The sequence below is a fragment of the Mobula birostris genome, chromosome 24 (genome assembly GCF_030028105.1).
Source record: "Mobula birostris isolate sMobBir1 chromosome 24, sMobBir1.hap1, whole genome shotgun sequence".
Lineage (NCBI taxonomy): Eukaryota > Metazoa > Chordata > Chondrichthyes > Myliobatiformes > Myliobatidae > Mobula > Mobula birostris.
This window is the reverse complement of record NC_092393.1, coordinates 53,675,696-53,702,799: the sequence shown is the minus strand read 5'-3', so window position 1 is coordinate 53,702,799 and position 27,104 is coordinate 53,675,696. Positions and strand designations below refer to the sequence as shown.

The window sequence follows — 27,104 nt, the reverse complement described above, 5'->3', positions numbered from 1 at the left end:
AGGTGCTTGTACGTTCTCCCGGTGACTGCGTGGGTTTCTTCCAGGCGCCCCGCTTTCCTCCCACAGTCTGAGCACACGCTATGTTAATTGGTCATTGTAAGTTGTCCCACGACTAGGCTGGGATTAAATCGGGGGATTGCTGGGCAGCGTGGCTCGAAGGGTCGGAAGGGCTTATTCCGCTCTGTATCTCAATAGCAAATAAGATTATACAAACTGTGGAAGCAGAAAGGCCCGACTAGTGAAAGTGGTCAGTCCTGATTCAGACAGAGAGAAGGACTGAATTACCTTTCACTGTGGAGTCCTCCTGACCTCTCAGCTATGCCTGAATCAGACACTGCTCTCTTTCTGTCCTTCTGTTCGATGGACAAGCACCAACTAGATGGGCCAAAAGGCCCATTTCTGTGCCATAGTGCTCTGTGACACTATTTCCCTCTCCTTTTTCTTTGCACTGTTTATTTATTTTGCGATTTATAGCAATTTTATGTCTTTCGTGGCTGGAAAAACAACAAATTTCTTGTCACAGCAGTGTTGGCAGCGTAGTGGTTGGCGTAACACTATTTCAGCACCAGTGAACCACGCTCAGTTCCACCACCGTCTATAAAGAGTTTGTCCGTCCTCCCCAAGATTGCATGGATTTCCCCTGGGTGCTCTGGTTTCCTCCCACATTTCAAAGACATACGGGGTTTATGGTTTAATTGACCACGTGCCACAGTGCGCACTCGCAGGACGGGACCCAAGTGAGGGAGAACTGCAGGCTCTCTCTGTCACAGCAGTTGCTGACACCGACTCAACCCGGGCGCGGCGGAAGGCGGCCTCAGACACGGCAAGCGCTGACGATGACTTGGCCCCAGGAGCAGAGGGCGGCAGATTCCCCATGAAACAGGAACACCAACAGAGCCTCAGAGGCATGACTGAGTTGCACCACAAGATTAATTCTCTCCCACACAATGACTCTGCTAAGGCACTAAATGAGAGCCCTCTTTAAAAAATCATAGAATGCGGGAAAAGCCATGCCAATCACAATTAACTTGAAAAGGTTAAACCGAAACCACAAGGGCTTAACGGCTCTAGTTAAGATAACAATTAGTGAACACAGGATTTCATGAACTCCAGAAGCTCAATGCTCTACGTCGATCCGCAGAGGCCCGCAGGGCTCATGACTATGTGGGTGTAATTGGGTGGTACGAGCTCATTGGGCTGGAAGGACTTGTTACCGGGCTGTATCTCTAAATATAAAACAATGATAACAAACCTGATTCTGATGAGCTTGAAATATCCATTCAGGAGGTAGGTAAAGCTAATGGCCCTCTTAATCATAGAACAGATCACTTCCAGCAGTTTTGGCTCTGAATTAATTTTATCACGGGCTTGTACATGGAATATGCAGGCACGGTGCCATAGTGTGATCTTTCATCTTTGACAAACATGAATGGGTTATTGAGGGTAATGCAGTAATTCTCGTTCATGCAGTTTTGAACAACAATGGTTTCCAGAAATTCATATTAAGCGAGGACTGGTCACCACTCACTAAAGGAATGATTAACAACGTTCAAATAACGAGATTATTTTTAAAGCTGGCAGAAATAACCAGTTGTGATTAGTATTTAAAATTCCTAGTTTTTGTGCGTTTGGATGCCTCTGTAGCGTAGCGGTTAGCTTAACGCTAGGTGCGTTCTGGAGTTCGGACATTAATTCCTCTGATGTCTGTAAGGAGTTTGTACATTCTCCCCATGACCGCCTGGGTTTCCTCCAAGTGCTCCAGTTTCCTCCCACAGTCCAACACGCATAGTAGGGTAACACGCGTAAAATGCTGGAGGAACTCAGCAGCATCTATGGAAAAGAGTAAACAGTCGACATTTCCTGCTGAGACCCTTCGTCACGACGGGAAAGGAAGGGGAGAAGTCAGGGTTTCGGCCCGAAATGCTGACTGTTTACTCTTTTCCATAGATGCTGCCTAGCCTGCTGAGTTCCTCCCATGTTCCGTGTGTGTGTTGCTTTGCATTTCCAGCATCTGCGGATTTTCTCCAGTTGGTAGGGTAATTGGTCTTTGTAAATTTTCCTGTGGTTAGGCTGATGTTAAATAGGTGGTTTCTGGGTGGTGTGGCTCGTTGGGCCAGAATAGTATGTTCCACATTGTATCTTTAAATAAAATGAAGTTCAGGATTTTTAAAGTAGTATTCAACAAAAGTGGGTATTTTTAGTTTTTAAGCAAACTCTTGATGGGCATCAACTCTGCAAAGCACTACTGAGTTACATCATTCAACAAACACAAAATGCTGGAAGCAGGTCAGCAGCATCTCTGGGGGAATCTAAACAGTCAAGGTTTTTTAGGCAGTCACCATATCTATACCTAGGCTCATGCTTTGTGATGGAATTGTTCTGAACTTCTGCAGAGCCTTTCTGACGATAATTATCGACCCCAATCTGCAGCTCCAAGAACACCATTGTTCAGAGCTACGTTTTTAAATTCAATCTGCAATCTACGCTCAGATCTGAAGACTGGTCGCTGTTGAAATTAAAATTTGCTATATATCATAACTCCAGAATATGCCCTAACAATCCAGTCTCACACTAGGAGTCAAGAGACTTTGTAATTAGATTTTATAGCACTGTGTAAAATAATGAGCGATGCACTGCAAACAATTATGAGCGATCACATCTGGAACTGGGAAAATAGTTGAGATTGAGGTCACCAACTATTTTTATATATTGTACATTTCCTATTGTAATTTATGTTTTTTTTTATATATTGCACTGTACTGCTGCCACAAAACAACAACTTTCATGACATATATCAGTGATATTAAACCTGGTTTTGATTTAGAGCACAAGACAATCAGATATAGGAAAAGTTTAAGACCAGTTAGCCTGCCAAGTCTACTTAGCCATTCAAATACAGCCAAGTGCAAGGTGTTGCAGTTTGGGAGGACCAACCAGGTCTTGCACGGTGAACAGTAAGGCACTGAGGAGTGTGGTAGAACAAAGGGATCTGGGAATACAAATCCATAATTCCTTGAAAGTGACATCACAGGTAGATAGGGCCGTAAAGAAAACATTTGGCAGGTTAGCCTTCATAAATCAATGTATTGAGTACAGGAGTTGCAATGTTGTGTTGAAGTTGTATAAGATGTTGGTGAGATCTCATTTGAAGTATTGTGTGCATTTGTGGTCACCTACCAATAAGAAGGGTGGAAATAGGATTGAAAGGGTGCTGAGAAAATGTACAAGGATATTACTGGGACTTGAGCACCTGAGTCATAGAGATTGAATTACTTTATTCCCACAGTATTCTACGTTCTAGGGGAGATTTGATAGAGGTGTACAAAATTATAAGGGGTATCGTCATCGTTGTTAGGTCGCATCTGGAATTTCGGGTTGGCGGACGATTTCCCTCCAAGCCGCTCTGACATATTGGGAAATCATGTTCGTGGCAGGTTACAGCAGTAGTTTGCCTTTGCCTTCTGCCGGGTGAGTTTAAAGAGATCACCACCTCTTGCAGTGGATGACCAGGACGTCTAAGTGCCTTGTGGTGAGGGGTATGGATAGGGTAAATGCAGACGGGCTCCTTCACTGAGGTTGGGTGAGACTGGAACTAGAGGTCATGGGTTAAGGGTGAAAGGTGAAATGTTTAAGAGGGCATAAGGAGGAACTTCTTCCTTCAGAGGGTGGTGAGCATGTGGAACGAGCTGCCAGCACAAGTGGTGGGTGTGTGGTCAATTTCAACAGTTAGGAGAAATTTGGATAGATACATAGATGAGTGGGGAATGGAGAACTATGGTCTGCAGCACGATGGGAGCAGACAGATTATTGGTTCGGCACAGCCTAGATGGGCCAAATGGCCTGTTTCTGTGCTGTAGTGTTCTATGGCTCTATGGCTCAATCATGGTTGCTTTATTTCAACCCTATTCTTATGTCTTCTCCCCATAATCCTTGATCCTTAACTTTAAGGGCAACTTCTGTGGTCTCATCTTAGTTCTGTTTCAGTAGCAAAGTGATGACAGGCTCACTTCCTGCACTTGCTCCATGATGAAACATCTTTCTCCCTTTCACCTCTGCTCAGTTTCACTGGTGGTTTTGACACCGGCACACCATTTCTCTCCCACTTCTAATTTTATTGCGTCGTCTGTGAAGTTGACTCAGAACTTCAGTTTACGGGCACCATGGCAGCAAAAGGGTTAGCATGACGCTATTACAGCGCGGGGTATTTTGGGATTCAGAGTTCAATTCCAGTTTCAGCTGTAAGGAGTCTCTGTACGCCCTCCCCGTGGAACGTGTGGGTTTTCCCCGGGTGCTCCGGTTTCCCTCTACAGACCAAAGATACACCGGGTACATAGAACATAGAAACCTACAGCACATTACAGGCCCTTCAGCCCACAATGTTGTGCTGACCATGTAACCTACTCTGGAGACTGCCTAGAATTTCCCTAGCGCATAGCCCTCTATTCTTCTAAGCTCCATGTACCTATCTAAGAGGCTCTTAAAAGACCCTATCGTATCCGCTTCCATCGCTGCCGGCAGTGCATTCCACACACCCGCCACTCTCTGTGTGAAAAACTTACCCCTGACATCCCCTCAATACCTTAAAAACTATGCCATCTCGTGCTAGCCATTTCAGCCCTGGGGAAAAACCTCTGACCATCCACACGATCAATGCCCCTTACCAGTTTATAATCCCCCTAATCCTTGATCCTTATCAGGTCATCTCTCATCTTCCGTCGCTCCAAGGAGAAAAGGCCGAATTCACTCAACCTATTCTCATAAGGCATGCTCCCCAATCCAGGCAACATCCTTGTCAATCTCCTCTGCACTCTCTCTATAATATTGACATAGGTCCACGGTGAGGACGCACAGGATGGTGCCGGAATTGAACTCTGAACTCCGGAATGGTGTCCCGCTGACTGTTATGCCAACGTGGAGCTGCAGCACGGGCCTTTTAGCCTGCCGAATTCCATCACAGCCCAGGCAAAGTCCTACCCAGCACTGAACACACTTACATGGAGCGCTGCCATAAGGAAGCAGCATCCATCATCAAGGACCCCCGTCATCCAGGCCGTGCTCTCCTTTCTCAACTACTACCAGCCAAGAAGTCCAGGAGCCTTAGTTCCCATACCATCAGATTCAGGAACAATTATTATCCTTCAGCCAAGAGTCTCCTGAACTGGCATGGACAACTTCACTTTGAACTGATTCCACAACCTATGAACTCAGTTTCAAGGACTGTGGTAAACCATATATATGTATATAGGTTGTAACTGGGTTACCTGCCTGGACACGCCCCTCTGCTGACTGCTCCTGTGGCTCCTCCCACAGACCCCTGAATAAAGGCGATTGTGCCACTGCTCCTCCTCCTCAGTCCAGGGCAGATACTCAGCAGGGACGTGGATCCATTTTACTGTTAATAAAAGCCTTTCAGTATTTACTCTACTTCCAGTCTTTCAGAGTAATTGATAGTGCATCAAGGACTCTACAACTTAGTGTTATTTTTTTCCCTTTTTAAAAAAACATTTGCATGATTTGTCATCTTTTTCACATTGGTTGTTTGTCAGTCTTTGTTATTTACAGTTTTTCCATAAATTCTATTGTATTTCTTTATTTTCCTGTAAATGCCAGGGAGAAAGTTATCTCAAGGCAGTCTCTGGTCACATATATGAACTTTGATAATAAATCCACGTTGAACTTTGAATCATGTTGAGCAACAACCACATGTACACTTATCCACAATAATCCAGTTTATTTTTCAGTGGGACCTGGTCTTGTATTGTTCAACTCTCAATGCCATTTTGGACTGAGGGTGCGCTGCCAATTAAATGTGAAATTTTAAAGAATTTCTCACAAAGTTTATAAAATAAAAACCCTGCTGTTTTAAGAGCTCTTTAAATCATTGTGCTCTTGTGGGATTATTTACTCTGAATGAAACTCCAGTGAATAAAACACTGAGCCTTACATCCAGAAGAAGTGAAAAAAGCATAGTAAATAAAAATTACAGGATAACAGAGGAAGGCCATCCAGCCTATCGACTCCATTACTGGCCCAAAAAAGTCAGTGCTTCCTGTTTATCCTGTCTTCGCTTCTCAGAATTTGTGCATGTCATGTCAATTCAGTTCCCCTACTGTCCATAATCAAAATCAAAGTCGAGTTTATTGTCATATGGACAAACACATGGCAGCCCAGGGGCAATAAAAAACTTGCTTCTAGCAACATCATTGGCACATAGCATCGTATAAGCAGCATTCATAAGTAAAACAAAATAAATAGAAATTATACACTATTTTGACCAAAACAGAAGCACAATTAGAACAAAAAAAAAGCCAATTTTGTGCGAAGTGGTCATTGTGTTCATCCAAGAAGATCTCAACCTTTTCGTAGGGTTTGGAGGGTCACGTGCCTCAATGACCTGGAGGGCTTTGCTGCCTGGAACCAGGGCCTCGTGCTTTGGCTCTCGGTAGGGTCACCCATGCCGAAAAGGTCAAAGGGTAGAGGCAAGACTAAGAGTGGTCCACTGGACCTCCAGGTTCGGGAGTTCAGCTCAGGGCTAACAACTCCGACTGGTAAAACAAAACTGTTATGGAAACAGCAATGAAAAATCCTTCTACATCTGAGTGCCATGGTATTCCTGAGTTTCCATTTGGGATTTGGATGACTGACAGTGGTGAAAACCGAAAGTAAGCAACTAACACCATGAAGGAAGCCCTGAACACCGCCAGAGATGAAGGACCTTCATTACTGCCTTAAACACTGGCAGTGTACTGGACAGTATTAATGGTCATAGTGCTGCTGTGGGCACGTGGCCAAGTGGTTAAGGCATTGGACTAGTGACCTGAAGGTCGTGAGTTCGAGCCCCAGCCGAGGCAGCGTGTTGTGTCCTTGAGCAAGGCACTTAATCACACCTTGCTCTGCGACGACACGGGTTCCAAGCTGTATGGGTCCTAATGCCCTTCCCTTGGACAACATCGGTGTCGTGGAGAGGGGAGACTTGCAGCATGGGCAACTGCTGGTCTTCCATACAACCTTGTCCAGGCCTGCGCCCTGGAGAGTGAAGACTTTCCAGGCGCAGGTCCACGGTCTCGCAAGACTAACGAATGCCTTCATTAAGTGCTGCTGCACTGTAGTGATTAGAATTTTGTCAGTTGGTTCAAAAACTGAATGGTTGAAGGGAAGTAGCTGTTGTTAATTTAATCCCAGTGGTGTGGGACTTAATGCTTCTGCAGCTCCTGTAGCTCTGAGAAGATGACAGGTCTTGTGTGGTGGGGATCTAAGATAATAGATGTTGCCTTTTTGAGGCAACAATTAGGTTAAAAAAAAAACAAAATCCATTGTAATCGGGAGTTTCCAACCTGGGGTCCACAGCACCCGCGATTAATGATAGGGGTCCATGGCATAAAAGTAGGGCTGGCAACCCCTGATTGTAGTGGTCTAAGTCAGTGGTCCCCAACCTCCGGGCCGCTGACTGATACCGGGCCGCGAAGCATGCAGGGGTGCAGCGGTAGCCCGAACGCACCCAGCACATCTTTAAGAAAAAAGCCGAAATAAACAAGCTAATTAGGTGCCGCCCAGCATGTAAATGTCGGCCCAGATCAGAGGCGTCTGTACTTAATTTCATAGCAAACAACAGCAGCAGCCTAGCTACACCGCTGTCATTACTACTGTATAACACCCTCTGCAGTCGTTCCAATCCTATAACTTCCTTGCTATAATGTGGTGACCAGAACTCTAGCTTTGGACTAACCAGTCTTTGACACACCTGTCGGATAATCTTTCTGTATTCTGTGCCCTGGTCAATAAAGGCAAGAATGTCGTCTATTTCCCTAACTATCTCATCTGTTTGTCTTGATACTTTCAGGGATTTATGAATATGTAAATTAAATCAATGACAATGCAAATCCCAACACTAATTGATTTATTTCTTCTGTTCCCTTTGCATTCATTACCGGAGCAGGTCACTGGACGTCGGGCCAGCGAGGCGGTGAGTACACTGTGATTTTCTCATTAAAGCAAGATTTGCCTGAACAGTGTTAGAAATGGCAGCACTTTATTTTGTACGATGGTGAAAATCTTTGTCTTTTACGCACACAAAACGTTTGGAATCTGTTGCTATGTTGAACACCAGAAATTTAATAAGGACCTTGCCATATCTTTATTTGCCTGCCTCTAGTTCCAGAGTAGTTGGTGAAATGATACCTGAACCCTTCAGATGACTTCCTGGTGAGTGTTGGATTCTGAATGCTTTTGTGATCCCAAGACTCTTTGGAAGTCAAGAATGAGGCATAAATCTTGCTGCTTACGATTGTTTTATTAAGTGTTACAAGAGCCAAGGAGGAGAGGAAGAGATGTGGTGAGAGGCAAAGAAATGAGAGAGACTGCAAAGTAGTAGAGCCCACTCATGTCGGACTAGAGGTCACAGAAATTCCACTGATAACAGTTAACCAATAAAATAGCCAGATTCAAGTAATGTGACAACCTCACTGAAAGCAAGAAGTTTCCACAAAAGTACAGAGGTAACTATAACCACTGGGAAGCTCACTGCATGTCGGTGATTATATACAAATACAAACAAGCATATGGAAGTTAAACTTTTAAGAAAAATACAATCCTACCACTCAGTCCGGCACCGGGTCCCGGGAAGTTCGCCTGGTTGTTTGGCACGAGTTTGCAGAGTGCGTCCAGCATGGGACAGATCACGATACCAACGCCTGGTTGAAAGTAACGCTCATTTAGAAGGATGGCCATTGAGTTTTGTCTGGCACGCAACCAGTGGTGAGGAGTGGTGGCTCTGCCATCACAGTGTTGTGGTCAACTGGGGACCTTCTCTTGGATATCGCCAGTTCTGGTTCTGCCTTATCTCTGCTTGTTCTGATATAACAACTGAGGTTGTGCTCTGGAATCTCAAACTCCAGAGGATTATGGAGGACGGGTGGGATTAAGACTGGAAGTAGATATATCTTTGCAAGATCAAGGCTGTGGGGAACTGGTGCAGAAGGCAGGGTCATATTGAGGGGCTGAATGGCCTCCTCCTGGAGTAGCATGTAGAGTTGGCCAGGCAGGGAAAGCAGTCTATCCTCTGTAAAGGGCACCTATTTTAGAATAAAAACACAAAATACTCTGCAGATGCTGGGGTCAAAGCAACACTCACAACACACAGGAGGAACTCAGCAGGTCGGGCAGCATCTGTGGAAATGATCAGACAACGTTTTGGGCCGGAACCCTTCGTCAGGACTGAAGACGGAAGGGGCAGGAGCCCTATAAAGAAAGTGGGGGGAGGGTGGGAAGGAGAAGGCTGGTAGGTTCCAGGTGAAAAACCAGTAAGGGGGAAGATCAAGGGGTAGGGGAGGGGAAGCAGGGAGGCGATAGGCAGGAAAGGTGAAGAAGGAATAGGGGAAAACACAATGGGTAGTAGAAGGAGGTGGAGCCATGAGGGAGGTAGTAGGCAACTGGGGGAGGGGGCAGAGTGACATAGGGATAGAGGAAGGGAGGGGGAGGGAATTACCAGAAGTTGGAGAATTCTGTGTTCATACCAAGGGGCTGGAGACTACCCAGACGGTATATGAGGTATTGCTCCTCCAACCTGACTCTAGCCTCATCATGACAGTAGAGGAGGCCATGTATGGACATATCTGAATTGGAATGGGAAGCAGAGTTGAAGTGGGTGGCTGCTGGGAGATCCTGTCTGTTGTGGCGGACGGAGCAGAGGTGCTCGACGAAGTGGTCCCCCAATCTGCGTCGGGTTTCACCGATGTAGAGGAGGCCGCACCAGGAGCACCGGAAGCAATAGATGACCCCAACAGACTCACAAGTGAAGTGTTGCCTCACCTGGAAGGACTGTTTGGGGCCCTGAATGGTGGCAAGAGAGGAGGTGTAGAGACAGGTGTAGCACTTATGCTTACAGGGATAAGTGCCGGGTGGGAGATCCATGGGGAGGGACGTGTGGACCAGGGAGTTGCGGAGGGAATGATCCCCGCGGAAAGCTGAGAGGGGTGGAGAGGGAAAGATGTGCTTAGTTGTGGGGTCCTGTTGAAGGTGGCGGAAGTTGCGGAGGATAATGTGCTGGATCCGGAGGCTGGTGGGGTGGTAGGTGAGGACAAGGGGAACTCTGTCCCTGTTGTGGTGGTGGGAGGATGGGGTGAGGGCCGAAGTGCAGGAAATGGAGGAGATGCGGTTGAGGGCAATCCTCCACTCAATTTCGAGGGCAATTCACCTATTTTAGAATAAACTGAGGACGTTATCATCTTTCATTTTCATATCGCTCACATTGGACAGATGGGAAATGAAATCACATGTTCTGGATTACCATACCAAATCTTGCAATATTAGACTAGTGTAGCAAACTATTCAGGGATCTAATTTATAACCTGGCTACACACGATCTGAGTGGCTGGGGTGAAGATACATCTCTACCAAAGGAGGTATAAGATGCCCCTTCCCTCCGCTAGCCTGCAGGTCACCCTTGGGCAAGGTGTAGCACCTGCCCAGCCCCCCGATCAGGGTCACGTGAAGCCATGGGAACAGGTGGTGGATGGTCGTATGAGCAGCTGGTGCAGATCACAAGTCCTGACGGCAGGCAATCTCTGAAGCATATTGATACTGGCTGGGGTCACCCACCTTGTAAAAACACTGCTCAGAAGAAGGCAATGTCAAACCACTTCTGTAGTAAAATTTACCAAAAACAATCAGGGTCAAGATTGTGATCCCCCACGTCATATGACATGGCACATAATGAATCCAAATCCAAATTCAGACCCATAATTTTTCTGTACTTTGCCTTATGAGGCTAGTTTGGATGAGCTAAGGCTCTTCGCTTCAGAGCGAAGGAGGATGAGAGGTGACTTGATAGAGGTGTACAAGATGATAAGAGGCATAAATCGAGTGGACCATCAGAGACTCTTACCCAGGGAGGAAATGGCCGATACAAGGGGAGATAATTTTAAGGTGATTGGAGGAAAGGATAAGGGGGATATCAGGTAGGTCTTTACACAGAGAGGGGTGGATGCATAGGTGGATGCCGGGGTGACAGTTGAGGCAGATACATTAGGGACATTTAAGAGGCTCCTGGATAGGCACATGAATGGTAGAAAAATGGTGGGCAATGTGGAAGGGAAGGGTTGCATTGAGGTTAGAGGTTTTAACCAAGTAGGTTAAAAGCTTGACAGACCATTGTGGGCCGAAGGGCCTGTAGTGAGCTGCAATGCTCTTCTGCATGTTCTGTCCAGGTGTTCCAGCTTCCTCCCACATTCCAAAGACGTACGGGTTAGTAACTTGTCGGCATGCTATGTTGGTACCAAAAACACGACGATACTTGTGGGCTGCCCCCAGCACAATCCTTGGACTGTTTTGGTTGCTGATGCAAGCAACACTTTTCACTCTAATTTGATGTTTCAATGTTCAGAATCAGGTTCATTATCACTGGTATCTACCAATAAATTTGTTAACTTAGCAGCAGCAGTTCAAGGCAATACATGATAATATAGAAAAAAATAAGTATATCAATTGCAGTAACTATATATATGTATATTAAATAGATTAAAAATAGCGCAGAACAGAAATAATCTATTTTTTTAAAAAGTGAGGTAGTGTTCATGGGTTCAATATCAATTTAGGAATCATCTGGCAGAGGGGAAGAAGCTGTTCCTGAGTTGCTGAGTGTGAGCCTTCTGACATCTGAACCTCCTTCCTGATGGTAACAATGAGAAGAGGGCATGCCCTGGGTGATGGGGGTCCTTAATAATGGACACTGCCTTTCTGAAGCACTATTCCTTGACGATGTCTTTGATACCTTGGAGGCTGGTAGCCAAGATGGGACTACTAATTTTACAACTTTCTGTAGCTTCTTTTGGTCCTGTGCAATGCTCCCCCCCCACATACCAGACAGTGATACAGCCTGTCAAACTGCTCTCTGTGGCACATCTGTAAAAGTTTTTGAGTGTTTTAGGTGACAATCCAAATCTCTTCAAATTCCTAATGAAATATAGCCACTGTCTTGCCTTCTTTGTAACCTCATCGATATGTTGGGACCTGGTTAGATTCTCAGAGATCTTGACACCCAGAAACTTGAAATTGCTCACTCGCTCCACTTCTGATCCCTCTATGAGGATTGGTTCGTGTTCCCTTGTCTAACCCTCCGCAAAGCCCACAATCAGGTTTTACATGTGGCAATCAGAGCTAGTAAAGCAAATCTTTCTTTCATGGACTCAGAATAATTTCAGGATGGGAGAGACACTGGGAGATGGAGAGAATAATTTATTCAAGCAGCCCGTCTAATTGTACTTTCCTTCAAATTCAGAGATTCTTCACGTTATCCCCAAGTAATCACTGTGCTGATTTTTAACAGGGTAAAACATTTATTGACTAGTATCCACCTAAACCACAAACCATAGGTTAATTGCAGATAATCGTCAGTTGAGTTCTCGGTCCCACAAATCCCAGTCAGGTTTGTGCAATGAGCTTGGAGTAAATTGAAGATTGACTGGCTTGCTTTGTCCTGTTAGAGTCTGCTGTCTGACTGGCATTGGTTGTGTGGGTATGACCACAAGGACGATCCGTGTTGCAAATGGGAGTGTTTGAGCTGATGAGGAGCTTTCGATTTTATGCATTTGAAAGCACGGAGTGATTCATTTTGTTTCCCATGACCTTGAGGGCAAGTGAAGAGGAATAAATCTTTGAATTTTCTGTGCCTGAGATGCAATGCTAGGTAGAAGATGGATCTTTATTCTACAACGGGCTGTGCTGCCTGTTGCAGCACAGTGGACTGATGGAACCCATTCTGTTGTCACAGAGAGAACTGGCATGGAAATAAGCCCTTTAGCCCACTACGTGTCTACTAACCATTGAGCATACATTTACCAATGCTCTCTCTAATTTTTTTACAGCTGCACAGATCAATCACTGCTCTGAGCAGGGAATTTTTACGCAGGCTGAAAACTGGGTGGCACTTTAAATGCTCCTTTCTTAATATGCATTATATGGATAGTTAGAATGAAAATTGAAAAATCACATACTTTTGACTTTATTGATTGAAGGGTAAAACAAAATACAGTACAACAAACAAATTATTTCACATTTCAAAAACTTTTACTTGTCTGTCTTTATCCCAGCTGCGCCGCAACAAAGGCTATGTGCGTGGGAGCATTTCAGTTACAGCGCGGCCGTGCAGCTTAGAGGGAACTGTGATTTATACCAACCTTACACTAATCTCTGGAACATGAAACAATATGACACAGCCAAGGGGCTGAACTAATTAAGCTAGAAATTAAAACTCGCTCCGCACATCTTCTTTGAAATTCCCCTTCTCTTCTCCCCTCTCCCACTGGGGGCAAAAGATACAAAAGCTGGAAAGCGTGTACCAGCAGGCTCGAGGACAGCGTCTGTCCCACTGTTGTCAGCCAATGCATGGTGCGCTTGTACAATAAGATGGACTCTTGGTCGCACTAACTACCTTGTTATGATCTTGCACTTTATTATTTGGCAATTCTGCACTTTTTTGGTAACTTTTACACTCTATTCTGCGTTGTCACCTCTATCAGATTTGGTCCTTTACCTTTTCCACCTATCACCTCCCAGCTTCTCACTTCATCCCCTTTTCTCCACCCACCTGGTTTCACCTATTACCTGCACGATTGTACTCCTTCCCCTACCTGCACCTGGCTTCTTTCCCCTTCCTTTTCAGTCCTGATGAAGGGTTTCGGCCTGAAACTGTTTATTCCTTTCAGCAGATGCTGCCTGACCTGCTGAGTTCCTCCAGCATTTTGTGTGGGCTATTCTGCATTGCTATTGTGTTACCTTGTTCTACCTTAAAGCACTGTGCAATGATCTGATCTGTGTGAGCAGTTTGCAAGTCAAGCTTTTCACTGTTTTTTTGATACACGCGACAATAATAAACCAATACAGGTCGAGTTCCCCTTATCCAAACTGCTTGGGGCCACAAGGGTTTTGGATTTCGGATTTTGGAATATATATATAATAAAAGTTTGGAGTCACCATAATTTCTGACTCTGAATTTATGTGCTACTGGTAAGCAGTTTTTGTCTTACACTTGTTCATCACACACGTTCATCACACATGTGTACGGTCTGTCTAGGTACCATATCCGATGCGGACTTTGGTGACCGTGGTTTTCCATATAGATCTCTCCTTCGTTCTTTGGATGACTTCCATTTCCTCGATGTGTAGCCACCTGGCTATGCTTTTGATGTACGTAAGCCGAGGTCTTCCTCTGGGTTTGCTCCCCTCAATCCTTCCAGGGAGTATGAGTTTTTCTAGTTCATCTTTCCGCATGATGTGTCCTAGGAACCTGAGTTGTCTTTCTCTTATTGTTGGTATGAGTGATCGAACTGCGTGGGCTCTTCTGAGAACTTCTTCATTGATGTGTGTGTGGTCCATGATATTTTTAGCATTCTTCTGTAGAACCATAATTCAGCTGCTTCTAGTCTCTTTTCCATTGCTGGGGAAATGGTCTAGCTTTGACTTCCATAAGTCAGGACAGAATAAATGTAGCACTGCAGTATTCTGTTTTTAGTGTAAACACAAAATAATCATCGTTTCCACTGATGCTGCCCGACATGCTGAGTTCCTCCAGCGTGCTGTGAGTGTTGTTTCTGTTTTTAGTGTACGTGCTCATCTTTCTGTCTGTTAATATGGTCTTCATTTTTTGGAAAGCTTCTTTGTACAGTATTTAATATTAAAAAGTATTACGTACCTTTAGTATAATGAAAATATAACATGCAGGGTAGCAAAAGCAACACAGCTGCATCGGGCGAATACTTGAATCAGCTGTAGAACAACAAATTTCAGTTTTCACCTACGATCCTGTGCTTTGATTAAAAGGTTACATACACCATATTTGTATTCATTGCTTTCTGGGTTTTATGTAAGGTATAAAAACAATTAGCATTTCAGGCTTGTTCTGGTGTTAGATTTTCAACAGCGATGATCTTCATAACCTCATCAATAAATTTCTCTGCTGCTTCGTGTTCAGCAGATGCTTTATCTTTAAAACATTTTAAATCTTTAAAAATGTAATGCCACACCTTTCCTTAAGTTTCTGCAACCTGAAATATTCATAATTTTGTAATATTCACAGTTACCTTCAATTTTCAGTTTGTTGGATCAAGATTAAGTCCAACATTGATTTACCGGATGGGAACTGTCGGCATTTCATTTGCTCCTCCACAACAGAGGGAAACTGCGGTACAGAAGGCAGAGCTGCTGTCTCGCTGGGTTCAATCCCCACATCAGGCATTGTCTGTGTGGGGCTCGCATTCTCCTCCTGTCACCACATGTGTTTCCTCCCACGTCTTCCACCCTTACGTGGGTTGCTAGATTCATCGGTCATTGTAAATTCTCCATCACATATAGGTGAGTGGTAGTACCTGGGTGAAGTTACAGGGAATGTGGGGAGAACAGCGGGCATCTTTTCCCCAGGGAGCAAATGTTACTAATACTAGAGGGTGAACGTACGAGGGGCGATTGATAAGTTTGTGGTGTAAGATAGAAGGAGTCGATTTTAGAAAACCTAGCGCATTTATTTTTCCTACATTTACACACTTAGTCCAGCGGTTGTGGAGCATACGGATCCCTTCTTTGTAGAAGTCGGCATCTTGGACCTCCAGAAAGTGGTCCACAGTAGGAGTCATTGATAAGTTCGTGGCCTAAGGTAGAAGGAGATGAGTTATTGACTTCAAACTTTCTGCATTTTCACTCAAAGAGCTGAACTGCACGTGCATGTAACAAGAGCTGTATAACTCATCTCCTTCTACCTAAGGCCACGAACTTATCAATCACCCCCACTGTGGACCACCTGGCGTTCCAAGACGCTCTTGTTACATGCAAGTGCAGTTCAACTCTTTGAGTGTTAATGCAGAAAGTTTGAAGTTAATAACTAATCTCGTTTTACCTTAGGCCACAAACTTATCAATCACCCCTGCTGTGGACCACTTCTACAAAGAAGGGATCCGTATGCTCCACGACCGCTGGACTCAGTGTGTAAATGTAGGAGGGGACTATGTTGAAAAATAAATGTGCTAGGTTTTCTAAAATTGACTCCTTCTACCTCAGGCCACGAACTTATCAATCACCCCTCATAAGATGAAAGGGGATTGGTATTGGTTGTGCATCCCTTATCTGAACTTCCAAAATCCAAAAACCTCTAACATCCGAGATATTTTTGATCACTGACATGACGTCACACGTGGAAAATCCCACAAGGTGCTGGGGAGGTTCCCAGGCAATGTACAGGACCCCGTCACCACAGACAGTTCTGAGAAATGACCTCATATTTGTAATGAACAGAAGTTAGTGAAAAATAGAAAAACACTGCGTGAAGTGAAAAATGAAAATCTTGATCGTGTATTGAAAGGATACATACATCATTGTCAGAGCAAAAATATGCCTCTTAATAATTTTGTGTCAGTCGATGCTGATCATAAAAGAAGCAAAGATCTATCACAATGAACTGAAAATTGACGGTAATTGTGAATATTACAGAAATGTGAATATTAGAGGTTGTATAAATTTAAGAGAAGACACGTCATTAAATTTTTAGAGATTTTAATATGTTTTAAATATAAAGCGTCAATTGATCATGGAACAGCAGAGAAATTCATTGATGAATTTGCAAAGATCATCTCTGATGAAAATCTAACGCCAGAACAAGCCTACAATGCTGATTTTTCAAAGTTCAAAGTAAATTTATAATGAAAGTACATATATGGCACCATATACTATACTGAAATTCATTTTCTTGCAGGCATTCATAGATGCAAAGAAATACAATAGAATCAATAAAAAAGTACACACAAAAACTGACAAGCAACCGGTGTTCAAGAAGACAAACTGTGCAAATACAAACTAAATCAAATAAATGAATAACACTGAGAACATGATTTGTAGAGTCCTTAAAAGTGGGTCAATAGATTGTGCAAACATTTCAGTGTTGAGGTGAATGAAGTTATCCACGCTGGTTCAGGAATCTGATGGTTGAAAGGTAATAACAGTTCCTGAACCTGGTGGTGTGGGACCAAAGGCTCCTGTACCTCCTTCCCAATGGCAGCCGAAAGAAGGGAGCATAACCTGTTTGGTGGGGGTCCTTGATGGATGAGGGGAAGAGGTAAATGGTATAGTCATAGTCATACTTTATTGATCCCGGGGGAAATTGGTTTCCGTTACAGTTGCACCATAAATAATAAATAGTAATAAAACCATAAATAATTAAATAGCAATATGTAAATTATGCCAGGAAATAAGTCCAGGACCAGCCTATTGGCTCAGGGTGTCCGATCCTCCAAGGGAGGAGTTGTAAAGTTTGATAGCCACAGGCAGGACTGACTTCCTTATGACGCTCTGTGCTGCATCTCGGTGGAATGAGTCTCTGGCTGAATGTACTCCTGTGCCCACCCAGTACATTATGTAGTGGATGGGAGGCATTGTCCAGGATGGCATGCAACTTGGACAGCATCCTCTTTTCAGACACCACCGTCAAAGAGTCCAGTTCCATCCCCACAACATCACTGGCCTTACGAATGAGTTTGTTGCTTCTGTTGGTGTCTGCTATCCTCAGCCTGCTGCCCCAGAGCACAACAGCAAACATGATCGCACTGGCCACCACAGACTCGTAGAACATCTTCAGTATCGTCCAACAGATGTTAAAGGACCTCAGTCTCCTCAAGAAATAGAGATGGCTCTGACCCTTCTTGTAGACAGCGTCAGTTTCTTTGACCAATCCAGTTTATTGTCAATTCCTATCCCCAGGTATTTGTAATCCTCCACCATGTCCACACTGACCCCCTGGATGGAAACAGGGGTCACCGGTACCTTAGCTCTCCTCAGGTCTACCACCAACTCCTTAGTCTTTTTCACATTAAGCTGCAGATAATTCTGCTCACACCATGTGACAAAGTTTCCTACCGTAGCCCTGTACTCAGCCTCATCTCCCTTGCTGATGCATCCAACTATGGCAGAGTCATCAGAAAACTTCTGAAGGTAACAAGACTCTGTGCAGTAGTTGAAGTCCGAGGTGCAAATGGTGAAGAGAAAGGGAGACAAGACAGTCCCCTGTGGAGCCCCTGTGCTGCTGATCACTCTGTCGGACACACAGTGTTGCAAGCACACGTACTGTGGTCTGCCAGTCAGGTAATCAAGTACTGTTAATCCTTGCTTAATGTTGCATTTAGAGTCATCATTTATATTATAAAATCTATATGAATTTTGTGTCAGTCGATGCTGGCATTTCAGTTTGAAAATTTTTGGTTACGTTGATTTGCTTGTCCTGATGAAAGATTTTGGCTTAAAACATTGTCTGCTTTTTCCCCTCCATAGATTCTGCCTGGCTTGTTGAGTTCCTCCAGCATTTTTGTGTGTGTTACTTCGGATTTCCAGCATCTTCAGAATCTCCTCTGTTTTTGATTGCGTTGGTAAAGTTTGTTGAGTTGAAATAGGAGGATGTCATGTTGAAGTTGCATAGGACTTTGGTAAGACCTCATTTGGAGTATAGTGTGCATTTTTGGTTACCCACCTACAGGAAAGTTATCAATAAGATTGTAGGAATACAGAGAAAATTTCCAAGGATGTGGCTGGATTTTGAGGACCTGAGTTAGAGGGAAATGTTGAATAGACTCGGACTTCCCCATAGAAGAGTGAGCATAGGGGAGATTTGATAGGTATTTTGGGGGTCTAAATAGGGTAACTGCAAGCATGCTTTTTCTTCTGAGGTTGGGTGAGACTAGAACTAGAAGACATGGATTAATGGTGAAAGGAGAACTTCTTCACAGAGGGTGGTAAGAGTGCGGAATGAACTGCTGGCAGAAATGGTGGATGTGGGTTCTATGGCTAAGAGGTGGTTAGATACTGGGTGGGGATGGGGGTTTATAGTGTTGAGGGACAGAGTGAGAGATGGTGGAGGACTCGATGATGGTGCCCAAAGACTGTTTGGGAAGAATGGTGGCCAGAAACACGGTAGAAGAAGAGTTGGTGGTGAAGTGCTGGAATATGAGAGGCTGATTTAAGGTGCAGAAGATCCAAGGAGGACAAAGAGACAAATGACAAGGAGAGAACATTCACATAAGAGAAAGGTGAGATATAGGATAGACAGAGAGATTCAGTTGATCTGGATAACAGACAGGAGATGGAAGTCAGGATCAAAGCCCAGATGGCATTTAAACCTCAGTGGACCCATGTGTTTTAGAGTGAACAATATTTCCTTTGTCTGATTTGAACTGGAAGAAGTTTTTGCTGTTCTTGTTGGACGTGGTGCAGATAGAATTGGGAATGAGGAAATAGTAAACTGGTTAACATCAACACGCATATGAAACTTCTCTATGGATCAGCTCATCCCAGATCTACCAGGGAAATTGGAGCTGTGCCTTGCACTCACCTGCGGCCGTGAATCCACGAGCCAGGGTGAAGGCCAGCTGGCCCGCTCCAATGAACCCAACACTCATCCTCTGGAGCCTCCTCAAGAGTGCAGAGACAATTTACAAGGATGTTGCCAGAACTTGAGGACCTGAGTTATAGGGAAAGGTTGGGACTTTAGTCCATAGAGCATAGAAGATTGAAGGGAGATTTGACAGAGGTATAGAAAATTATGATGAGTATAGATTGGGTAAATGCGAGCAGGCTTTTCCCACTAAGGATGGGTGAGACTAGAAAAAGAGGTTGTGGGTTAAGGGTGAAGTGCTTAAGGAGAATGTGAGGGGGAATGTGTTCATGCATGGTTCTAGTTTAATCTCTTTTGATGGTTCTCTTGATAAAGAGGCAGAAATTTGAGATTCTCAGATTTGAACATTTTTGCCCTACGGCTCCTTGTTTTTACAATGCTTTACATAATCGTGTAATTTAAGGAAATGGTGAATTTTTCTTCTGTTAATTGTGCAGAAGGAACCTCCTTTTGTCTACTGGGGCTCCACCTGTACTCTCTTCAGATAGGTGAGGTGCGTCTTTTGGGAAAGACCTGCCGCACAGTATGACGATTAATCTGGCATCTTTGAACGGGTGAATGAAATACAACCTTGAATGTCACTGTCAACTGGGACTGCAATATTTTCCTTCAGATATTTTACTTCCAAGGTGGGAGTTGTCTTCAAAAGCTGATGCAACAACTATTAAGGACCGCCTCCACCCAGGACATGCCTTCTTCTCATTGCTACCATCAGGGAGGAGGTACAGGAACCTTAAGAAACACACTCAACATTTAGAAACACCTTCCTCCCCTCTGCCTTCAGATTTCTGAATGGACAAAGAACCCATTCACACTACCCCGCTAATTTTTGGCTCCCTTTTACATATATGTAAAAGATATACATCTTTAACTTATAGTGTTTTTATATATTGCATTGAACTGCTGCTGCAAACCAACACATTTTACAACATATGCCAGTGATATTAAATCTGACAGTGATTGTAATGTGATTTTAATTCATTTCATTGTGTGCGCAATCAATAACTGCACCTTCTGGTTTTTAGTGGTACAGTGGTGTAACAGTCAGTGCTGACTCTCAGAGCTCCAAAGACATTGGTTTGGTGAACTTGGTTCACCAGATACATTCACAGGTACAGGTCAACTTCCAACTTCTGGTAATTCCCCCCCCCTCCCTTCCCCATTCCCTATGTCACTCTGCCCCTCCCCCAGCTGCCTATCACCTCCCTCATGGTTCTGCCTCCTTCTACTACCTGTTGTGTTTTCACCTATTCCTTCTTCACCTTTCCTGCCTATCACCTCCCTGCCTCCCCTCCCCCACCCCTTTATCTTTCCCCTTACTGGTTTTTCACCTGGAACCTACCAGCCTTCTCCTTCCCACCCTCCCCCCCCACCTTCTTTACAGGGCCTCTGCCCCTTCCCTCTACAGTCCTGACGAAGGGTTCCGGCCCGAAATGCTGACTGATCGTTTCCACGGATGCTGCCCGAACTGCTGAGTTCCTCCAGCGTGTTGTGAGTGTTGCTTTGACCCCAGCATCTGCAGACTATTTTGTGTTGACCTTCACTAATCTGGCACCACTGGGACCTGAGTAGTGCTGGATTAGTGAAAATGTCAAATTACAGAAGGATCACATTAAGCATAATCAGTGCCGGATTATCGAAGGAACCGGATTACAGGTAGTCGGATTAGTGAAGGTCGACTGTATTAGGAATTTGCTGTGGTGTGTTGGTTAGTGTGTGACATGCAACAAAAAACAACAACATTCAACAATTATAAAAATAAAAAAAGAATAGTAATTAAAGTTAGAGGTTAAAGTACAGATATAGAATAAAATGTGCATAAATACCAGCATGTATTTACAATGTAACACATAGTAAATTAGGGCAATGGGACTTGCTGTGTTGTCTAGAAGATGTCCCACCACTCATCTGAGAGACTTATTCAGTCTGATCCATGGTGGGTAGTTTTCCGGCTTATAAACTCTGTGAGTTGTTTAAAATTATAGCAATCCCATGAGGGTGGTTAAGAGTTGTAGAGGTAATAGTCATAGTCATAGTCATACTTTATTGATCCCGGGGGAAATTGTTTTTTGTTACAGTTGCACCATAAATAATAAATAGTAATAAAACCATAAATAGTTAAATAGTAATATGTAAATTATGCCAGGATTTAAGTCCAGGACCAGCCTATTGGCTCAAGATGTCTGATCCTCCAAGGGAGGAGTTGTAAAGTTTGATGGCCATAGGTGGGAGTGACTTCCTATGATGCTCAGTGTTGCATCTCGGTGGAATGAGTCTCTGGCTGAATGTACTCCTGTGCCCACCCAGTACATTATGTAGTGGATGGGAGTCATTGTCCAAGATGGCATGCAACTTAGACAGCATCCTCTTTGAGAGGGTCACTAGTCTTACCTTTGCATGAATGGAGGTGTGAACTGTTGTGGAGATGCTGGGGTAGAGATGTTAGGACAGCATTGTAAGTAGCCGATAGGTGGTGTCGTACCCCACTCCCTCTGTTCAGGGATGGGTTTGACAAAAAATGGCTTCTTTAACCCCTCTTTCAAACGGCCTGTCCTCCCTGTCCAAAATGTGCATATTGTTATCATCAAAGGAGCCAGTTGCCTTGATTTATCCTGCATGATGTACAATGACCTGGATGACTGAGAATCTTCATAGACAGTACGTCAGGTAGCATCTATGGAAAAGAATAAAGAGTTGATGTTTTCAGCTGAGACCCTTCATCAGGATTGACCATCAGGGTCTCAGCCCGAGATACTGACTATTTCTCCCCATAGATGCTGCCTGACTTGCTGAGTCTCTCTAGCATTTTGTATCTGTCACTCTGGATTTCCAGCATCTGCAGAATCTCTTGTGTTATGTATTTACGGTCTGTCTTAATGGAGTTTGCACGTTCTCCCAATGACCTTGTGGGTTTCTCCCAGCGGCTCAGCTGTTAGGTTGATTGGCTGTTTTCAGTTGCCTCTCCCAATGGATCTGTGGTCAAAAGTTGTCAAAGGGGAGTTGATGCATGCGGGTAGGTTGTAGGGCTGTGGAGAAGTAAGGGGCCAGGGGATTGGTGGGATTACCCGTGGAGAAGTAAGGGGCCAGGGGATTGGTGGGATTACCCTGCTGGGAACCAGAATAGAATCAATGGACCAATGATTGTCATGAACCCTTCAGACCATTCTCATTCTTAAGTGATTAGCTTTTGATTTTGACCTGCGTTTGGGTTTCCCGTGTTTTATGGAGCAGCGCTCATCGCTGAGTTCCGGATTTGAGTTCTGTGCGCACTAGTCCCGAGTACATGAGCTCTTAGTTTATTCCTTGAATTGTTCTCCAAATAAATCTTCATCATTAATACCTACTATCGAGCCCTGAGTTTACCCTGCACCTGGGTCCACTCATCTGAAGATAGCTACAATGATTTCTTCCTTTGCCACACTGAATAAGGTTACACCAGAGAGCATTAGAATCATGTAGGGAAGTAACACACTGGTGTGTGGAGGTGAGCGAATTCTACGGTAAGGCAGGAGTGACTACACCATAAGAAACCTGTGTGCTACTGCTGTGTCTGTGATGGTTTACCCCATCTGCTCCTAGTCGCTGTTTGGGAATTTTCCTTAAAGCACTTAAGGAAACAATAGTTCATATTGAATGGCAATGGAAGATTTTATTTGGAATACCACAGATTGGAGTCATACATAATGCAAGTATTTCCACTGACGATGATGAATTGTATGTTAAAAATTAATTCCCGTCTGGTTATTAGACCAACGATCAAAGTGATGCAGGATTGTCATAATTTCCAAATGTGCACAGTCTTTATACAAATTGTAGACTCCTTTGTTGCAAAGTTTCTTTGTGAAGGGCAATTCATTCTAGCTCTCACATTTAAGATGAAAATCTGATTTGGGTATTGGACCATGGACTTTTTTTTCAGTCTTATGGTTTTTATGTTCAATGTTTTCACCCGTTCTCTCTTGTCTTTTTTTGTGTGGGGGAGGGGGTTTGAGGGTCGATGTTCTTGGTGCTTTTTGTGAAGGGGAGGAGATGAAGGGTGTTTTTTGCGGGGTAGGAGGGGTTTGCGGGTTGGTGATCGTTTGCCATTCTTTTTATGGGGGGGGGGGATGGGTTTGCTGTTTTCCTTTGAACGGACTTCCGTGAGTTTTCTTTGTTTCATGACTATCTGGAGAAGACACATGTCAGAATTGTATACTACAGACATGCTTTGGAAATAAATGAACCTTTTGAACCTTCTGCTATTCCTTGCACCTCTTGCAGCCTCTGGTTGCTGAAGATATCATTCCTACAGCGCTTTCTTGAACCGGCAGTTTAGATAAAGAGGAGTGTTGAGCTGACGGGGATCTGCTGGAGTCCTTTTGGGCAGCTGCTCTGCTGAGCTGAGCAGAGGCAGCGACTCTGGGACTGAATAAGTATCACCTGTGCTCCTCCTATGTCAACGACCAACATAGTCCGAGGATGTACAGGGCAGCCCGCAAGTATCGCCATGCTTCTGGCCAGGAATGGGTGGTGCCTGGACAACAGCACAGCCAAGGCTCCCCAATCTCTTCCCATCCTGTTCTTCCTAGTGGAACTTGGCATATCAACTTGGCATCTGACATTGGCGATGTATTTTTGGAATGAAACCTGCATGTTCCTAACTACCCCATGAAGGGAAGGAAGTAGAAGCTTGGGGATGGTGCAGAAGACGGTTAACAGGATGCTGCCTGGATTAGAGGGTGTGTACTATAAAATGTTAGACAAACTTGGGTTGTACTATGTTAGACAAGTTTGGGACTTTTTTTTCCTCTGGAGCGGCAGAGGCTAAGGTGTGGCATGATCAGATGCTAAAGTTGTTGACTTGATTTCCCAATGTCCAGTTTACTTGTTCTTGAAAAGTTTACTTTCTTCTGAAATGTACTAATTTTCAAAAGTAGCTGAAGTACTTTGGAAGAGTGAGCATCAATTTATGGCTAAATAAAATAGCAAAAAGAAATGGGAAACCAGTAAAGAACCAGGAGTTCCTTTCTGCTCACCATTTTCTGGAATTCTTTTAACTTTTTAGTAGCTTTTGAATATTGAAATGCCTGAACAGAGTGGACATACTGTATTGTGCAAAAGTCTTAAGCACATAGGCACCTTAGCTATATATATATATGCCCAAGATCTTTGCACTGTACTGTAGTAATTTTATGTATTGCCTTGTTTTCATTGCAGCAGTACAAATTTCATGACACGTGAGTGATGGTAATCCTGATTCTGATATGGGTCTCTATTGTGGACTGAGAGTGGGAAGGGGGCAGGAAGAGGGGAATCATTGTTGGGAAAACGGGAAAGGAGAGGGGCGGGAGCAGGCATCACCAGAGAGACATTCTGTAATGATCAATAAACCAGTTGTTTTGGAATCAAGTGGTCTTGCCTGGTGACTCAGAACTGGGTGTATCTGCACCTGTGCCATTCTCTCCCCCCCCCCCGCCCCCACCACCGCCCCCGCAAACTCCTTCTCTGCCAACCTGTCCCACACCCCTCCCGCGGTGTCCCACCCTCACCATTCCTAACATCCTTTTCTCCCACCAGATCTACAAATGTGCTCTCCGCTCCACATTGAAAAATGCAGCACTATGCAAAAGTCTTAAGCACCCTAGCTATATACAGGTATATACGTGCCTAAGACTTTTGCACAGTACTGTAGAGAGGGTGTTTACAGTTGTGGAGTACAGCCTCAGAGTACAGAGATGAGGAGAAATTTCTTTAGCTAGAAGGTGGTGAGTCGATGGAATTTATTGACACAGGTGGCTGTGGAGGCCAAGTCATTGAGTATACTTAAAATGGAAGCTGACACACTCTTGATTAGTAAGGGGAGAAGACTGGAGAATGGGGTTGACAAGGAGGAGAAAATCAACCATGATGGGATAGCAGAGCTGACTTGATGGGCCGAATAGCACAATTCTGCTCCTATGTCTTAAGGTTTTACGGTCTTCTCTCGTGGTCTGTTAGGAATAGAAAATTGTTTATTGTAATTGGTTTACCATTGTTACGATTACTGAGATATACCCAAACTTAGGTTTCTTTGCCATCCATACACCTCATCTCAAAACATAAGTACGTTGGCTGGTACAAGGGAAAAGCAATTACAGAATGCAGAATTTAGATCAGATTAGATTAGATTATGAGGACGCTCAGTCCTCATTTATTGTCATTTAGAAATGCATGCATTAAAAATGATGCAATTTAGTTCTGTAGTTTAACAGTTGCAGAGAGACTTCAGGGCAGGTCAGCAATAAGGTGCAAGGCCATGCAAGGGAGATCATGAGGTCAAGATTTCAAGGTTGTTTAATGTCATTTCCTGTATGCAGGTGTAAAGGAGAATGAAATTATTATTACAGTACTGCAGATCCAATGTAGCACAAAAAAACCACAATAAGATATAGAACACAATAATAATAAAATCACAATAACAAAAATGCCTAACAACACAGATGAAATGCTGGAGGAACTCAGCAGGTCAGCCAGCATCTATGGAAATGAATAGATAGTAAACGTTTTGGGCTGAGACCCTTCTTCGGAACTGGCGAAGAGTCTCGGCCTGAAGCATCAACTGTTTATTCATTTCCATAGGTGATCTGCTGAGTTCCTCCAGCAGCTTGTGTGTGTTCCTTTGGATTGCCAGCATCTACAGAATTTCTTGTGCTTGTAAATACATAAGACTGTTTATGTACATTGATTTTATCCATAAAGTGATGAAGGGCAGAGGAGTGTCTGTGTATCAAGTGATTGATATGTTATCGTTAATGTACAAGAGGTCTTGTAACAGGCTGTCCTGTGCCTAGCGGTCTGTGTTTAGAACTTTTGTAGGGTCTGCCCGATGGGAGAGGTTGAACAGAGTGGGTCGAATCTTTGATTATGTTGTCTGCCTTTCTGAGTCAGTGAGAAGTAAAAACAGAGACCATGCCTGGGAGGTTAATATTCATGTTGGATTGAGCACGATGGACAAATGTACTTGTTCTGGACAGTACAGTTGTCTGTTTGTAATGGTGTTGACTAAACTGAGGTAGTGCCAGTTCCAGAGCTATGGAAGGACAACATTGTCTACCTTGGTCTCTGAAGAATGAACTAATAGGTTTAAAGAGTGAAAAATGTGAGAGATCACGGACCAGCTAAAGCCTTTTCCTCATGGAATACTGGCATTTATAACTAGTTAGCACAAAAACAAATTGATTTGCAAACAGAATTTTTTAAAAAATCCTTGTTAAAGATTGAGGTGTCAAGAACATCTTAAAACAATGTTCCCTACTGAAATACCCATGGCTATGACAGCAGATTTTAGCTGTAGTATTCCTAAACGGGAATATTTGATGAATCCCTTTAGAGCTGCATGCAAAGACATGCGACTTTCCACACCATCTTGGGGGAAAAAAAAACATCTTCAAAACAAGCCCTCTTCTCATCACTACCACCAGAGAGGAGGTACTGGAGCCTGAAGACACACACTCAATGTCTTGGGAACAGCTTCTTCCCCTTTACCATCAGACTTACGAATGGACAATGAACGCACAAATATAGAGTATCGATTTCTTACTGTAATTTATGGTATATTTTATGTATTGCACTGTACTGCTACCACAATACTAAATCTGATTTGGGTGTGAAGGAGACGGAATTCCCTTTGCGAATGGCTGTTATCATTCTTCTGCAGTTGGAGCAG

At 43.9% G+C, this 27,104-nt stretch overlaps 1 protein-coding gene across 4 annotated transcripts in view; it reads left to right on the top strand.

Moving 5' to 3' along the window:
* aatkb (apoptosis-associated tyrosine kinase b) overlaps positions 1-27,104 on the top strand; it is a 387,622-nt gene that overhangs the window by 49,969 nt on the left and 310,549 nt on the right. For all 4 annotated transcript variants that reach the window (XM_072242720.1, XM_072242719.1, XM_072242721.1 and 1 more), the window contains exon 2: positions 7,937-7,963. In XM_072242720.1, coding sequence (XP_072098821.1) covers positions 7,937-7,963 — 27 coding nt within the window. The remainder of the gene's footprint in view (positions 1-7,936; positions 7,964-27,104) is intronic.